The sequence below is a fragment of the Catharus ustulatus genome, chromosome 25 (assembly GCF_009819885.2).
Source record: "Catharus ustulatus isolate bCatUst1 chromosome 25, bCatUst1.pri.v2, whole genome shotgun sequence".
NCBI classification, from domain to species: domain Eukaryota; kingdom Metazoa; phylum Chordata; class Aves; order Passeriformes; family Turdidae; genus Catharus; species Catharus ustulatus.
This window is the reverse complement of record NC_046245.1, coordinates 1,203,414-1,217,538: the sequence shown is the minus strand read 5'-3', so window position 1 is coordinate 1,217,538 and position 14,125 is coordinate 1,203,414. Positions and strand designations below refer to the sequence as shown.

The 14,125-nt window shown below is 55.1% G+C and overlaps 1 protein-coding gene across 3 annotated transcripts in view; it reads right to left on the bottom strand.

Moving 5' to 3' along the window:
* The window catches only part of PLXNA2 (plexin A2), a 158,092-nt gene that overhangs the window by 93,366 nt on the left and 50,601 nt on the right, over positions 1–14,125 (bottom strand). For all 3 annotated transcript variants that reach the window (XM_033079990.1, XM_033079989.1, XM_033079991.1), the window contains exon 4: positions 1,774–1,908. In XM_033079990.1, the coding sequence (XP_032935881.1) occupies positions 1,774–1,908 (135 nt within the window). The remainder of the gene's footprint in view (positions 1–1,773; positions 1,909–14,125) is intronic.

Here is a 14,125-nt window from a genome sequence, read left to right as displayed (position 1 = left end):
TGCTGGGATTTTGGGAGCCAGAGCACGAATTGCTGCAAGGGCAGCAGCAAATCCTGAGGCAAACCCTGCAGGAATGAGAGGCAGCAGCCCCCAGCTCCTGGAGTCTCCCCAAGGCAGAGAAAATGGAATTAATGTTCCAGGAATATTCTATTATTTGCTAATTCTCTTCACATCTTTTTGTTTCACAATTAAGCAAATTAGTGCTTTGATGAATACTAAGACGCTCTTGCCTCATAAAAGATGAGTTAGAGGCATTCCCCCCGGACTTTGCTCCTAATGAAAACAGTTCCTCAACTGTTTGAGATCCACCCTGGGTCGTTTCCTCCCTGGTGGGAGCAGGGCAGCACGTGGCACAAAGTGACCAAGCATTTCCATTTCAATAAAATAATTCAATTGCAAAGTTTGCACGGATCCTCATTCTTGCCATCTAATCCCAGCCCAAGTTTCAATGGGATGTGAAATTTGGGGCTGCTCATGCAAGTGTCCAAAAGCACAAAATGCCTTCCCCAGCCTCAGGGATTCACTCACTCCAGGCTTTCAGCAGGGACAAGACTTCCCCCTCCTCTGAAACAATTCCTCTCTGCTTTTAAATGACTTTATAACCAAGGAAAGGATTTCCCAGTTTTTTTTCTTTTCTTGCTGTAGGTCAGAAAAACAGCTCTGCTGGCTGTGGGAGGAGCTGGCAGCTCCCAGAGCAAGGTGCAGGGAGAGCTGCTCCCCACCTCCATCAGAACATCCCTGATCACAGCAGCTCCTCCTGCAGCACCTCTGAGCAGTTGGGGGAGGACAGGGGGAAACAGAGACAGGAAATCACTGACAGGGGGTTCATGCACCCAGAACGATTTCACAGCACCCAGGCACCTCCAGCTGCAGCCCCTCTCCTGCCCCCAGCACCCAGAGGCACCAGCCCTGTTAACCTGACCCCCCAGCCATAGGAACAGCCAAAAATCGCTCAGCAGAGCCAGTGAGCCCAGGAATCTGAGTGCTGGGGGCTCTGTGTGGCTCTCAGAGAGGAACAGAAGATTATTGGCATCGTTGTGGCTCCCCCAGCACAGCCTCCAGCCATCAATTCCCACCACAATCACTTTTTTGGGGTGGGCACCACCCCAGGGCACGAGCAGAGCTGGCACAGAGCAGAGCAGGGTTAGTGGGGCTTGGTTCCCCCTCTGTGCAGCAGCAGCACTCACTGGCAGCCCCTGCAAACACTGTGAGGAATAACTGAACAAAGAAATAGAGAGAGAAATAAAGGCACCATCCATTCAGCCATCCCAGCAAGAGTTTGGGGCAGAATGGGCAGCCAGGCCTTGGCAGGAGGTTTGGGGTGCCCACCCTGGAATGCTGATGTGGCACTCAGAGCTCTGGGCTGGGGAGCAGGTGGGGATTGGGCACAGGATGGAATCAATGACCCTGGAGGGATTTTGCAGCGATTTGGGGATTCTGTGCTCAAGGATGCTCCAGACAAACCCTGCAGCAGCCCTGGGATCCTGCTCAGGCTCAGCACTGAGGCAGGAACACCTCAGAGCCCCAAAGCAGCTCAGTTCCCACTCCTGCCAGCCAGGAACAAGCAGCTAAAACTCTCCCCAAGCCCTGACACCAATCCCTGCCCGGGGACAGACAAACCCGAGCTGCTCTGTCCCCATCCCGGCACCGGGGCTGAGCTCTGTGTGCTGAGCCCATTGCTGAGGGAAGGGAGCTGGGCTCAGCTGGGCAGGGAGGAGCAGGGAGGGAGCAGGGAGGGAGCAGGGAGGGAGCAGGGAGGGAACAGGCACTCACCTGGCGCTCTGACATCACGTACAGGTACTTGTGGTCGATGGAGAAGGCCATGTCCCGCAGCACCGGGCTCCCGTCCTTGAACACCGGCACCACCTCGTACTGGATCCCGCCCTGGGGGGGCCCATCAGCCCGGATCTGAAAGGAGAAAATCAGACAGTCAGGGGGGCTCACAGCAGCCAGAGTCCAGCTGTGCTCAGGGGGATGAGGTAGGAAAAGGAATTAACGAAAAAATCTCAGCTCCAAGCTGGAGACAGAGCAGCGTGGGAGCAGGAGCTGGAGCAAAGGTTCTGTCCCCACCGCAGCCAAAGTGGTTTTGCCAATCCAGGAGAAATAATGAGAGAGTTTTGTGGAGAGCAGAGAGACTGCCAGTGAGCTGTGATCGACCATCCCCTAGGAGGACAAATTGTAAACTTTTAAGATTCTCTCTAAAACGAGCCTGAAAGGAGCCCACAAAACTCTACAGCCAACAGCAAAGCCGAGATAGCACAGAGGTATTTTTTAATTCCACCTATGGAATGATGCTTGGACAATCTCCATCACCTCCTCCTGCCACAAAATCCTCCTGGAGCTTCATCCCTGCTTAAAACCTGGGGATGCTGCAGCCACTTTTGTGTGTGCAGGATTCAGTGAGGCACAGCCAGCCCAGCCTGCTCTTCCCAAAGTTCGTGATGGATGTTCTCGGGGGCTGTGCGAGGGAAGCGGGAGGATAAACAAACTTTGCATTGTCCTTCCCACCTGGGTTTGTGTTTGGAGAGCCGCTGGATGGCAGCGGGTGTGTGCGGGGCTGGAGAGCCAGGGGCCGGCGGCGACAGCGCTGCTGGGCCGGGGAGACGGGAATTACCGGGAATGTGCTGGGAATTACCGGGAATGTGCTGGGAATTGTCGGGAATTGTCGGGAATGTACTGGGAATTACCGAGAATGTGCCGGGAATTACCGGGAATGTGCTGGGAATTACCGGGAGTGTGCTGAGAATTACCGAGAATTGTCGGGAATTACAGGGAATGTGCTGGGAATTACCGGGAATGTGCTGGGAATTACCGGGAGTGTGCTGGGAATTGTCGGGAATGTGCTGGGAATTACCGAGAGTGTGCTGGGAATTACCGGGAATTGTCGGGAATGTGCTGGGAATTGTCGGGAATTACCGGGAATGTGCTGGGAATTGTCGGGAATGTGCCAGGAATTGTCGGGAATTGCCGGGAATTGTCGGGAATTACCGGGAATGTGCTGGGATGAGCCAGGAATTGTCGGGAGTTACCAGGAATGTGCCGGGAATTGTCGGGAATTACCGGGAATGTACCGGGAATTGTCGGGAGTTACCAAGAATGTGCCAGGAATTGTCGGGAATTACTGGGAATGTGTCAGGAATTGCCATTTATTTTCTGCATTTCTCCTTTTCCTTCAGGGCTATGAAAGAACTTCGGGGGGAATGTGAGGGCTCTGTTGAACACCCACAGCCGGGCACAGGAGCCTCTGGCAGGGCTGAGCTGCCCAAGCCTCAAAAGCCCCGAATTTACAGAAAGCAAAATCCCCCAAAAGGCAGAAGGTCAAATCCTGCTTTCATTCCGCCTGTGAGAATTAGGATCATCACAACCCCCGTGGAATGCCCAGAATTAGAGGCAGATTCACACCAGTATGAGCCCAGTGCCTTACTGGGAGCTGCCACCCGAGTGACCCAGCCTGCAGCAGGGACAGAGGGACAAAAATCACCTGAGGAACAAAGAGCAGGAGCACGGGGCTGTCAGGGACCCACAGGCACCACCACACAACCTCTGATTAATGGCCAGACGGGGATGGGAGCCCGGACATGAAGGATCAGCAGCCTTTGTGAAAAACAACTGTTTTGCAGAGTTCCCCCAGGGCACCGGCAGCTCGTTAAATTGAGCTTCTTTCGAGTAATGAGGTCAGACAGGGCTAATAAAGAGAGATACCACTGGACAGGGCTGGTGCAGACCGATTCCAACTGGGAATTGCAGCTCGGGGCTGGAGACAGCGCCGATGGCTCCTCCAGCCGGGGTGAGGCTTGGAGCTGTGCCTGGGGTGGGAGTTTTGGGGTGCTGGGCGCTGCCTGCACCCTCCTGCCCCCAGGGAGCTGCCCCGGGGCTCTCTGTCACGGTGAGGTGGCTCAGGGCACGGGACAAGGGCACAGCAGAGCCACTGCCCCCCTCCCTGGGTGGGTGTGGAGCCCCCTGGCCACAGCCCGGGCTGGGGGCACCCACTGGCACCAGGATGCTCCACTGCATCCCTTGCTCAGGGCTCGGTTTCCGTGGCAACAAATGATGATGTCAGAGAAGAGCGATGATTCCTGTGGACGAGGAAGAAGAAAGGGATCATCTCACACAGCAGGAAGCTTCTTGTTGACGTTTGGAGAGCGAAATAACTCCTCTGCCTCATGGATGGGTGCCCTCCTGGGGCCAGACAGCTCCTGAGCTGTCCTGGAGCAGAGGTGTGGGACCTTCATCCTGAATCCAGGGCTTGTCCTAATCCAGGGTTTGTCCTAAATCCAGGGTTCTTCCCAAATCCATGGCTCTTCCCAAATCCATGGCTCTTCCCAAATCCAGGGCTTGTCCCAAATCCAGGGTTCTTCCCAAATCCAGGGTTCTTCCCAAACCCAGGGTTCTTCCCAAATCCAGGACTCTTCCCAAATCCAGGGTTCTTCCCAAATACAGGGCTCTTCTCAAACCCAAGGCTCATCCTAAATCCAGGGTTCTTCCCAAATCCAGGGCTTGTCCCAAATCCAGGGTTCTTCCCAAATCCAGGGCTCATCCTGAGTCCAAGGTTCATCCCAAATCCAGAGCTCTTCCAATACCCACGGCTGTTTGGTTTGTCCTGTTTGGTCCTGTCCCCTCTCCCCCCGTGTTTCCTCTCCTGACAGGATGATGATGGGCCTGGGAAGGGTTCAGGGAAGCAGAGGCACCTCAGGGAGCTGGAGCAGGCACAGCAGAGCCCAGGACACACCGCAGGCTGCCCTGCTGGGACATGAACCCCAGGAGCTGCCTGGGCCAGACCCAGCCCTTCCCTCCTGCTGGATGTTTACAAATCTCTCCTGAGAAGTGCCTAACGACATAATCTGCAAATCCAAACTGATCCCTGGCTCGCAGGGCCGTGGGGAGCCCCGGTGGAGGAGCAGGATGTGCTGGGTGCAGGGAGCTGCAGAGCCGGGCTCACACTGAGCTCTCTAATACCCCACAAAGCAGCTGCGGGCTAAGCTGGGCTTTATCAGCACAGATTAGCGAAATAGCACATTGTGCCAGTGGGATGGGGCCGTGCAGGAGCCACTCAAGGATCTAATCTGACATGGAGCTGCTCCACACCTCTCGGAGGAAAGTTGCCCTCGGGTGCTGGGAGATCTCTGCACTCCCAGTCCCTCCCTGCAGGCTCCCATTAGAAGACATCGAATCTCTTTGTAGGAACTTTCCATGATTAAATTACCTGTCTGTTTTCATTAGGGGTGTTTCCACGAGGCTGACTCACGATGGAATTCCTGATGCCAGAAAAAACAGCTGAATAAGTCCCTGCACGAGGGGACGGATTCCCCACCCCGGATCCTGCAGCGAGGCCACCCTGCAGCTGCAGCTTCCCCCTCTCTGCAGGTGCTGAGGGGTCCCAAAGCGCTTTGGAAGAGCCAGGGGGGCAGTGCAGGGGCTCCTGAGAGCATTCCCAGGGCCAGGAGCAGCAGGCACTGCCTGAATTTGCTTCTTTTTGTAATGGCAATGAAAAAAGCTGGGCCTGGGGGATGCTCCTGCTCCTGCATCCACAGAAGCCTCCAGGAGGGGAGAATCCAGAACTGGAACTGCAAATTATTACCCAAAAAAGTTTCCAAGAGCCCTTCAGGCCCTCTGTGAAATTCTGGGAGTAAAGAACCCCCCAGACTCCCTGCCCACATCTGGACTGGACCCATTTCCAGGTCATCACCAAACCCAGAGGAGTGTGGGGGTTTCTGAGCGTCATTCAGCCACTCCAGCCCACATCTGGGATTTGCAAACACAGGTGTGCCAGGGCCCCAGGTCCCAGCAGGACCCCTCACTGTCCCATCCATGGAGAAGCCCAGCCCCAGAACTCTCCCTGCACCTCCCTCCTGCAGGCAGGAACAGCAGGAATGGGCTGGGAAGGCTCCCCCTCGGAATTCCAGTGAAACTGTAATCCCATTAAATATCTTCCCTCTAAATCATAGATGTGTCCATGAGAAAGTTAATGACAAACCTCACATGCACATTCCATTAAAATCAGCATATCCAATTAACTTCATTACCTGCAGGCTCCCTCATCTCCCAGTCTCTTCCTCTCCTGTCACATTTTCTTTTTGCATTTCTCCCAAATGAGGGGGACACTGAGAGCCCCCTGGGTTTATTGGGGGGCACTGAGAGCCCCTGGTGTGATTGGGGGGCACTGAGAGCCCCCTGGGTTTATTGGGGGGCACTGAGAGCCCCCTGGGCTGGTTGGGGGGCACTGAGAGCCCCTGGGTTTATTGGGAGGCACTGAGAGCCCCCTGGGCTGGTTGGGGGGCACTGAGAGCCCCTGGGTTTATTGGGGGGGCACTGAGAGCCCCTGGGTTTATTGGGGGGCACTGAGAGCCCCCTGGGCTGACTGGGGGGCACTGAGAGCCCCCTGGTGTGATTGGGGGGCACTGAGAGCCCCCTGGGATGATTGGGGAGCACTGAGAGCCCCCTGGGCTGGCTGGGGAGGGCACTGAGAGCCCCTGGGTTTATTGGGGGGCACTGAGAGCCCCCTGGGTTTATTGGGGGGGCACTGAGAGCCCCCTGGGTTTATTGAGGGGCACTGAGAGCCCCCTGGGTTTATTGGGGGGCACTGAGATCCCCTGGGCTGGTTGGGGGGCACTGAGAGCCCCCTGGGTTTATTGGGGGGCACTGAGAGCCCCTGGGCTGGTTGGGGGGCACTGAGAGCCCCCTGGGTTTATTGGGGGGCACTGAGAGCCCCCTGGGTTTATTGGGGGGGCACTGAGAGCCCCCTGGGTTTATTGGGGGGCACTGAGAGCCCCTGGGCTGGCACTGGCCCCAGGGGGAGAGGGCTCTGTCACTGCTGGTGATGCAGCACTCAAACAAACAAACAAACAAACCAACAAACCCAAATTAACTCCCATCTCCACATCTCCAGTGCCAGGGGAGGATGGCTGGGACTCCAGGGAAGGTTTCCTGCCTGTGGCAAGTGGCTGCAGCCTGCCCAGGCCAAAACAGAGACCTGGACACTCAACCTTAGCACTTCTGAGTGTGAGCTCACCTCCAGGGAGAGTCAGAGAGGTTTTGAAACACAAAACAGATTTAAACCACACTTCCTTCCCTGTTAAAGCTCAAACCACACTCTACAGGCTGCTGCACCAAATGGATTGTGGATGTCCCATCCCTGGAGGTGTCCATGGAGGTGGGACAGGGCTTGGAGCAGCCCAGGACAGTGGGAGGGGTCCCTGCCAGGGAACAAGAGGAGCTTTGGGGTCCCTCCAGCCCAAAGCACGGTCAGGTTCACTGAGCCCTGCCCAAGGACACCCAGCCAGGCCAGGGAGCAGCTCTGGGGTGCACCCACAGTGTTGGGTGTGCCAGGAGAAGAGATTCCATGAGCTCTCCCATCAGCACAGCTCTGCCCATTCCCAGCAGGAAGGAGATCAGGAGAAGGATCCCTTGCAGGATTTCTGCAGGAGGGCAGGGAGCCGATGGCTGGGGTGAAGCAGCAGCTCAGACACCCTGACAGAACAAACCCTGACGAGAAATTGGAGAGGTTCTTTCCTTCCCCAGCTTGTGCAGAGCTGATGGAGCAGGGAGCAGGGAGGATGGAGCAGGCACCATGCAGAGCCTAATCAGCAGCCCCATGTCTTTAATTTATTACTGCATGAGAGGCTCGTTTAGAACAAAGCTGCCAGTTCGGGAGATCATTCCTTGAAAAGACTTTTTATTTGAAAAGCTGTCAGCTCACACCTTGTCACAGCCCCACTTGCAGCAGCAGAACTTTAATAACATGCCACCTCATGCAAATGAGCTGCTAATTAATTAAGTAGTATTCTTCCGGGGATGGATTCATTAGAGTGAAATTTGGGCTGCTTTGGATGGTGCTTTAAATCAGCAGCATTGTCTTTTCCTGGAGTCTCCCTCCCATCCACAGGGAAGCTCCTTCCCCTTCTGTGCCCCCAGGCTCTGCACACCCTGCTGCTGGAACCAACTCTGCAAGGCACAGACCGGCCCTAAATCAGCCAGAACCAGCACTGAGATGTACAAAATGATGTATGAGGTGCCCAGAAATGTTTCTTGCACAGCACTGAGGAAATGCAGTGCAGGAGAGGGCTCAGCACAAAAGCAGGAGCTGAGGATGATCAATCTGGGGGCTCCAGGGAATGCTGACAAGGAGCAGGGCTGATTTCTTTTGGAGCACTTGTTGCAAGGAGAATTGCTGGGGGTCCAGGGCTGCCAGCAGCATCAAACACAGCCCTCAAAAGGTGAGAGCACTCAGGGTCCTGGGGATTTCCTCTGGGGGAGGAGAGCTCAGGCACAAACCTGATCTGTCCCAGTGAAGAGCCCCAGGGAGCAGGGACTGCTTTCCCTGAGCTCAGCAATGATCCCCTTTTCACCTCCTGGCTGATTTTTGAGGTGTCTCAGAGCCTCTCTGGGCTCTGGCAATCATTTTTAGCAGCACTGCTCTGCTCCATTTTGGCACCGAGCAGGGGGAGCATCAAAGGGACGAAGCTTTGGCAGGAACCAGGCGGGTGTGCTGTGCCACAGGCTGAGCCCTCTGCCATCCCCCCCTGCCCCTGCCCTAAATCAGCCAAAACCAGCAGGGAGATGTAGAAAATGATGGATGTGCAGCCTCAACCCAGCTCCTGTCCCTCCAGCTGGAAGGGGAGCAGAGGAAAGCACAAAGGAAGGAGTGGGGCAGCTCCAGGAACAGGCAGAGAGGGGATTTTATTCCCAAAGCTTCCTGCTCTCCGTGGCAGCCTGGAGCAGGGTTAGCTGGGTGAGCTGAGCCACAAACCCTGAGCCATTCCCTCCCTGCCCTCGTTGTCCCCAGGAGCCCAAAGGGACACACGAGCCAGGACAGGAATCCACAACTCCCTGAACACATTTAGGGCTGGGGCAGCATTTGGGGACCAATATCAGCCCAAGTGAGGGAAAGCAGGGCTGAGTGCAGAGCCTCACCTCTGTGATGGGCAGAAAACACGAGAGCAAGCCCAGGGCTGGTTTGTCCTGCTGTTATTTAGGGCGAGGGAGGTACCAGGTATGTGCTTGTCACAAACCATTTGCAGCTCTTGCCCAAAGCCCCCGAAATAGCCCTGCATCTGTGTGATCTGTGCACAGCTCACCTGGGCCCTTCCAGCTGAGTAATCCTGCACTGCTCCCTGCCAGGCTCCCTCTCCCAGCAGCATCCTCCTCCAGCACCACATTTCACAGCTGAAGGGATTGGTCTTGCTTAGTTTGCTTTGTTGACCTTGAGTGGCCATGTAAAATGGCATCAAAAGCCACTTAGACAAGACTGGCTAATGTGGAGTTTGCTCCAAACGAGCTTCAGTCAGTCGTGATTCTCCCCAAGGAGGAAAAAACTAAATGACTGTCAAAAATTGCCACACAAAAAACCCTGCTGCTCCAAAGCCACAGCTTCCAGCTGATCAGGTGGGAGCCACAGAGTTCCTCAGGAAATGTTATTCTCTTTCCTCTTTGAAAACATCATGTAAGCAATGTGTTTGAAATGGCTTCGGTTTCCTGCCCAGCACCTCCGGGGAATGCTGGAACACGAGCCAGGCTCTGAGCCCAAGGCCAAAACCCAGAAGGAAATAAGAGAATCTAAATTTTATTGTCTTTGGGGTTTATAAACCTGTGGATAAACGCTGCCTGGTGGCTCTAGGTCGGGCAGGAGCGATCAGGTGAACAAGGAGGCCGTGCATATTTTTGGTTTCTCTTGTGCATGCAGAGCCAGTCATGTGTTACTGATCAGATCTAACCTTGCTGGGGCACAGGATGTGAGGAAATTACAGAGAGCTCAGCTCAGCTCAGCTCAAACCCTGAAATGAGCCTGTCCCACATTGCTGGGTCACTGTGCCCAGCAGGACTCAGAGCTGCAGGTGGGGATGGGCAGGTTCTGCTTGGGAATGGGGGCAGAGTTTTACTGAGTCCCCATCCCATGGATCACATCCCATGGATCCCATCCCAAATCCCATGGATCCCATCCCACGGATCCCATCAATCCCATGGATCCCATTCCAAATCCCATCCCATCCCATCCCATGGATCCCATTCCATGGATTCCATCCCATCCCATCCCATGGATCCCATCCCATGGATCCCATCTCATCCCAAATCCCATCAATCCCATGGATCCCATCCCAAATCCCATCCCATTCCATGGATCCCAAATCCCATCCCAAATCCCATCCCATCCCATCCCATGGATTCCATCCCATCCCAAATCCCATCAATCCCATGGATCCCATCCCATCCTATCCCAAATCCCATCCTATCCCATCCCATCCCATCCCATCCCATCCCATCCCATCCCATCCCATCCCATCCCATCCCAAATCCCATCCCAAATCCCATCCCATCTGAGGTCACTCTGCCCAGCAGGACTCAGAGCTGCAGTGGGAACAGACAGATTTTGGTTGGGAATTGGGGCAGAGTCTCACTGAGTGTCTGTCCCCTCCCTGCCCAGCAGGACTCAGAGCTGCAGTGGGAGCAGGCAGGTTCAGGTTGGGAATTGGGGCAGTGTCACTGTCTGTCCCCTCCCTGCCCACCCCACCCTGCCAGGGCCGGGTTTGGCTGCAGGAGCTGCCCTGCAGGGAGGTCGTGTGAGGACACAGAGCCCCAGCCAGGCTGGCACTGCCCCAGGCTCCCTGCAGCTCTGCCCTGGCCCTGCAGCCTGGCTGGGCACCCAGAGCAGGGACAGGCTCTGTGTTGGGGGCTCCTGCAGGACCAGCAGGGCTGCTCCGTTCAGGGACATTTGCTGGTGCATTCCTGGCCTGGGAGCATTAAAGGCTCCTGATGGGAGGCTCCACAATATAAATCCAAGGGGCTGAATCGCTCCCTATCTGCTCATTCATGCCCCAATCTCCATCAGAGACATCTGAGGCAGCTCAGGCTCCTGGTGTGTGAGGAAAGCTCCTCCTGCCCCTCTGAGCTGCTTCCCCAGAGCTATTCTGGGGCAGATCAAGGATAAAAATAAAAATAAAAAGCAAAATCTCTTCCATCTCCGCACTGAAACTCCCTAAGCCTTCGGCACATGCCCTTTCCAGCATCTCAGAATTAATCAGCAGATAAGCAGATGAACTGGTTCTGCATAATCTGGGTGTGCAGCACATGGAACGGTGCTGAGCACGGCCTTGAACGCACTGGGACCTGCTGGGCTGGGCTCAGGGTGCACATCTGTCCCCCTGTCCCTGTCCCCCTGTCCCTGTCCCTATTCCTGTCCCCCTGTCCTTGTCCCTGTCCCTGTCCTCCTGTCCCTCTGTCCCTGTCCCTGTCCCCCTGTCCCTGTCCCTCTATCCCTGTCCCCCTCTCCCTGTCCCTCTCTCCCTGTCCCTATCCCTGTCCCTGTCCCTGTCCTTGTCCCTGTCCCTCTGTCCCTGTCCCTGTCTCTCTGTCCCTGTCCTTGTCCCTGTCCCTGCCCCAGTCCCCCTGTCCCTGTCCCCCTGTCCCTGTCCCTGTTCCCCTCTCCCTGTCCCTGTCCCCGTCCCTCTATCCCTGTCCCTGGTACCCAAGGCCCCAAACCCACAGCAGGATGGGCTCTGGCTCAGGCTGGGTGCAGGGGTGGCACAGACAAAGCTCCAGCCCATTCCTGCTCTCGCAGCCATAATTGACCTGTAGATAAACACATGGCTTCCTCCTTAATCCCCTGCAGCCTCATGAACATCAGCCGCGCTAAATTTTTCATGTAATTAAGAGAAAAACCCTAATCCAGTGTAATTAGCTCCCTGATTGCCAACGTCAGGCAGCAGAGCAGTGTTTGAACAGCAATTCAGGTCTAGCTGGCTAGGCAAACACTGCGTGTGTGGTTCAGAAATCCAACACTGCAACACCTCCCCCTGTGCTGCCCTCCCTGAGCAGCTCCAAGCGCTGCAAGGGGCCCCATCTCCCCAAAGTGCTGCTCCAGTGACATCCCCAGGGGCTGGGCAGGGAGCAGCAGCTCCCCCAGAACCCCCCCAGAACCCAGAACCCCCCCAGTGCTGCCCCAGCAGAATCCACACCGAGATTTGGGGACAGCACCAGCCCTGCCTAAATTCAGGATCTCAGAGTCACAGTGAGACCCTGATGGAGAAACAATCTCCTCGTGGGGGATGCTCAGCATCAACAGCACAGCCTGCAGGGCTGGAGGCGCCCACACCCAGGGGTTTCATCAGAATTGATCAGAATTTATCCCAGCCACACAGCCCTGATGGCTTGCAGTGATATTTTTCTCTTTCATTCATATACATGAAGGCAAAATTTGAAGAGTGAAATGTTCGAATTTTGGGAAGGGGAAGCAGATGGGAGAGGAACAGAGAACGAGGATGTGTGTGCCAACGGGGAGGCAGAGAAACCAAGAAAGCACAGAGAGAAGACACCTTCACTTAACCATTTCATCCATCCCCAGGAGGAAGCTGAGCTGCTGAAACCTCTCCAAATGTTTCTGTTTTCTTTCTAAAATTCACCTGTGACAAACTGCAGACCCCTCCAGCTCTCAATAATCACACCTTCATCTTCAGAGCTAAACCAGCCTCCCAAAACACAGAACTGAAAGTGGTGTTATTGCAGGAGTGTCTCAAGGAGGATTTCATTCCTCAGTGTCACAAAGGCTTTTCCTGCTGTTGGAAATAGGTCTTGGTCTCTGTTTTAGTGCTGAGTTTTAGTGCCTGGGACAGTGCAGCCCCCCAGAACAGCCCCCCCTGAGCTCAGAACCATCAGAGAGCCCTGAGTGCCCCCAGAGCTCTGGGTCCCTGCTGGGGCAGGTCAGAGGAGCCCTGGGGGTTTGTGCAGCTCTGACCCCAGCTCTGTGTCCTGCTCCTCCATCCTCCCAACCCTGTGCCCTTTGAACACAGCCAGGGAGATCTCTGCAGACAAAAACGAGTGAAAATTTATCAATTCCAAGCTCCTTTTAAAGAGAAACCCCAGAGGAGAGCGAACCCAGGTGCTGCTGCCCCTGCCTGCCTCTGGACACAGGGAGGGACTGGGCAGAGCTGCTGGGGATGGCAGCACAGGATGGATTTCAGCAGCAGCACAGGATGGATTTCAGCAGCAGCACAGGATGGATTTCAGCAGCAGCACAGGATGCATTTCAGCAGCAGCACAGCAGGGACCTGGCACAGCTCTGTGCTCTGACACTGCTCCCTTTGCATGGAGACAGCTCCTCCAGCCAAATTCGGCCAAAATCCACCCAAAATCCAGTCAAAATCAGGCCAAAATCCAGTAAAAATACAGCTAAAATCCAGCCAAGATCCAGCCAAAATCCAGTAAAAATACAGCCAAAATCCAGTAAAAATACAGCTAAAATCCAGCCAAAATACAGCCAAAATACACTCAAAACCCAGCCAAAACCCAGCCAAAATCAGGCCAAAATCCATTCAAAATCCAATCAAAGACAGCCAAAATCTGGCTAAAATCCACTCAAAATCTGGTCAAAACCCACCCAAAATCCAGCCAAAGAAGCAGGGAGAGGTGTCAGGGTGCTGCAAGGGGCAGAGGAGGAACAGGAGCTGCTCACCATCACCCCAGACAGCTCTGGAGTGACCTGAGGGACACCCCATGCCCTGGGGCTCTGTTTTCCATCCCCTGCCCCAGAAGCTGCAGCTCTGACAAGGGGACTTGTTTGAATTCTCTCACTAAAAGGAGCCCAGGTATCAAATACTCCCAAAGCTTTTAAAACCAGAGCTACAAACTGAGCCAAGGCTCAGAGCTGATAGGGAAAGTTTCCTCCCAGGACAGATTTTCCCAGTGCTCAGTGTCCCAGGAGCTGAGCTCCTCTTCCCTCCCCACTGCAGCAGAGCCAGCACAGCCCCTGCACCTCCCCACATCTGCAGGGTGTCACCTGCTCGTGATTGCAGCCCCCTGCTCTGTCACTGCCCTGATTTATTGCTCGTGTCATGGTTTGCACTCAGCTGTGAAGGAATTTTGCCGTGACCTAAAAGCACCAGAGTGATTTTGCTGGGCTTGGAGGGCTCTGGCCAGCCCAGGTGTTTCCCTGGCTCTTCCTGCACTTTGTGCTTCCAGAGCCGGGCTGGGAGCTCTGAGCACCTGAGGTTTGTGTCTCCAGCAAAGGGCTGCAGCAGCCTCTGCTCCCCAGAGGTTCTGTGCCTTGAAAATTTATTCTAAAGCAGCTTCAAACCCTCCAGTTTTCATTATTAATACGACTCCTTTCATCAGAGTCCACTCATCTTTTTGCTTTCTA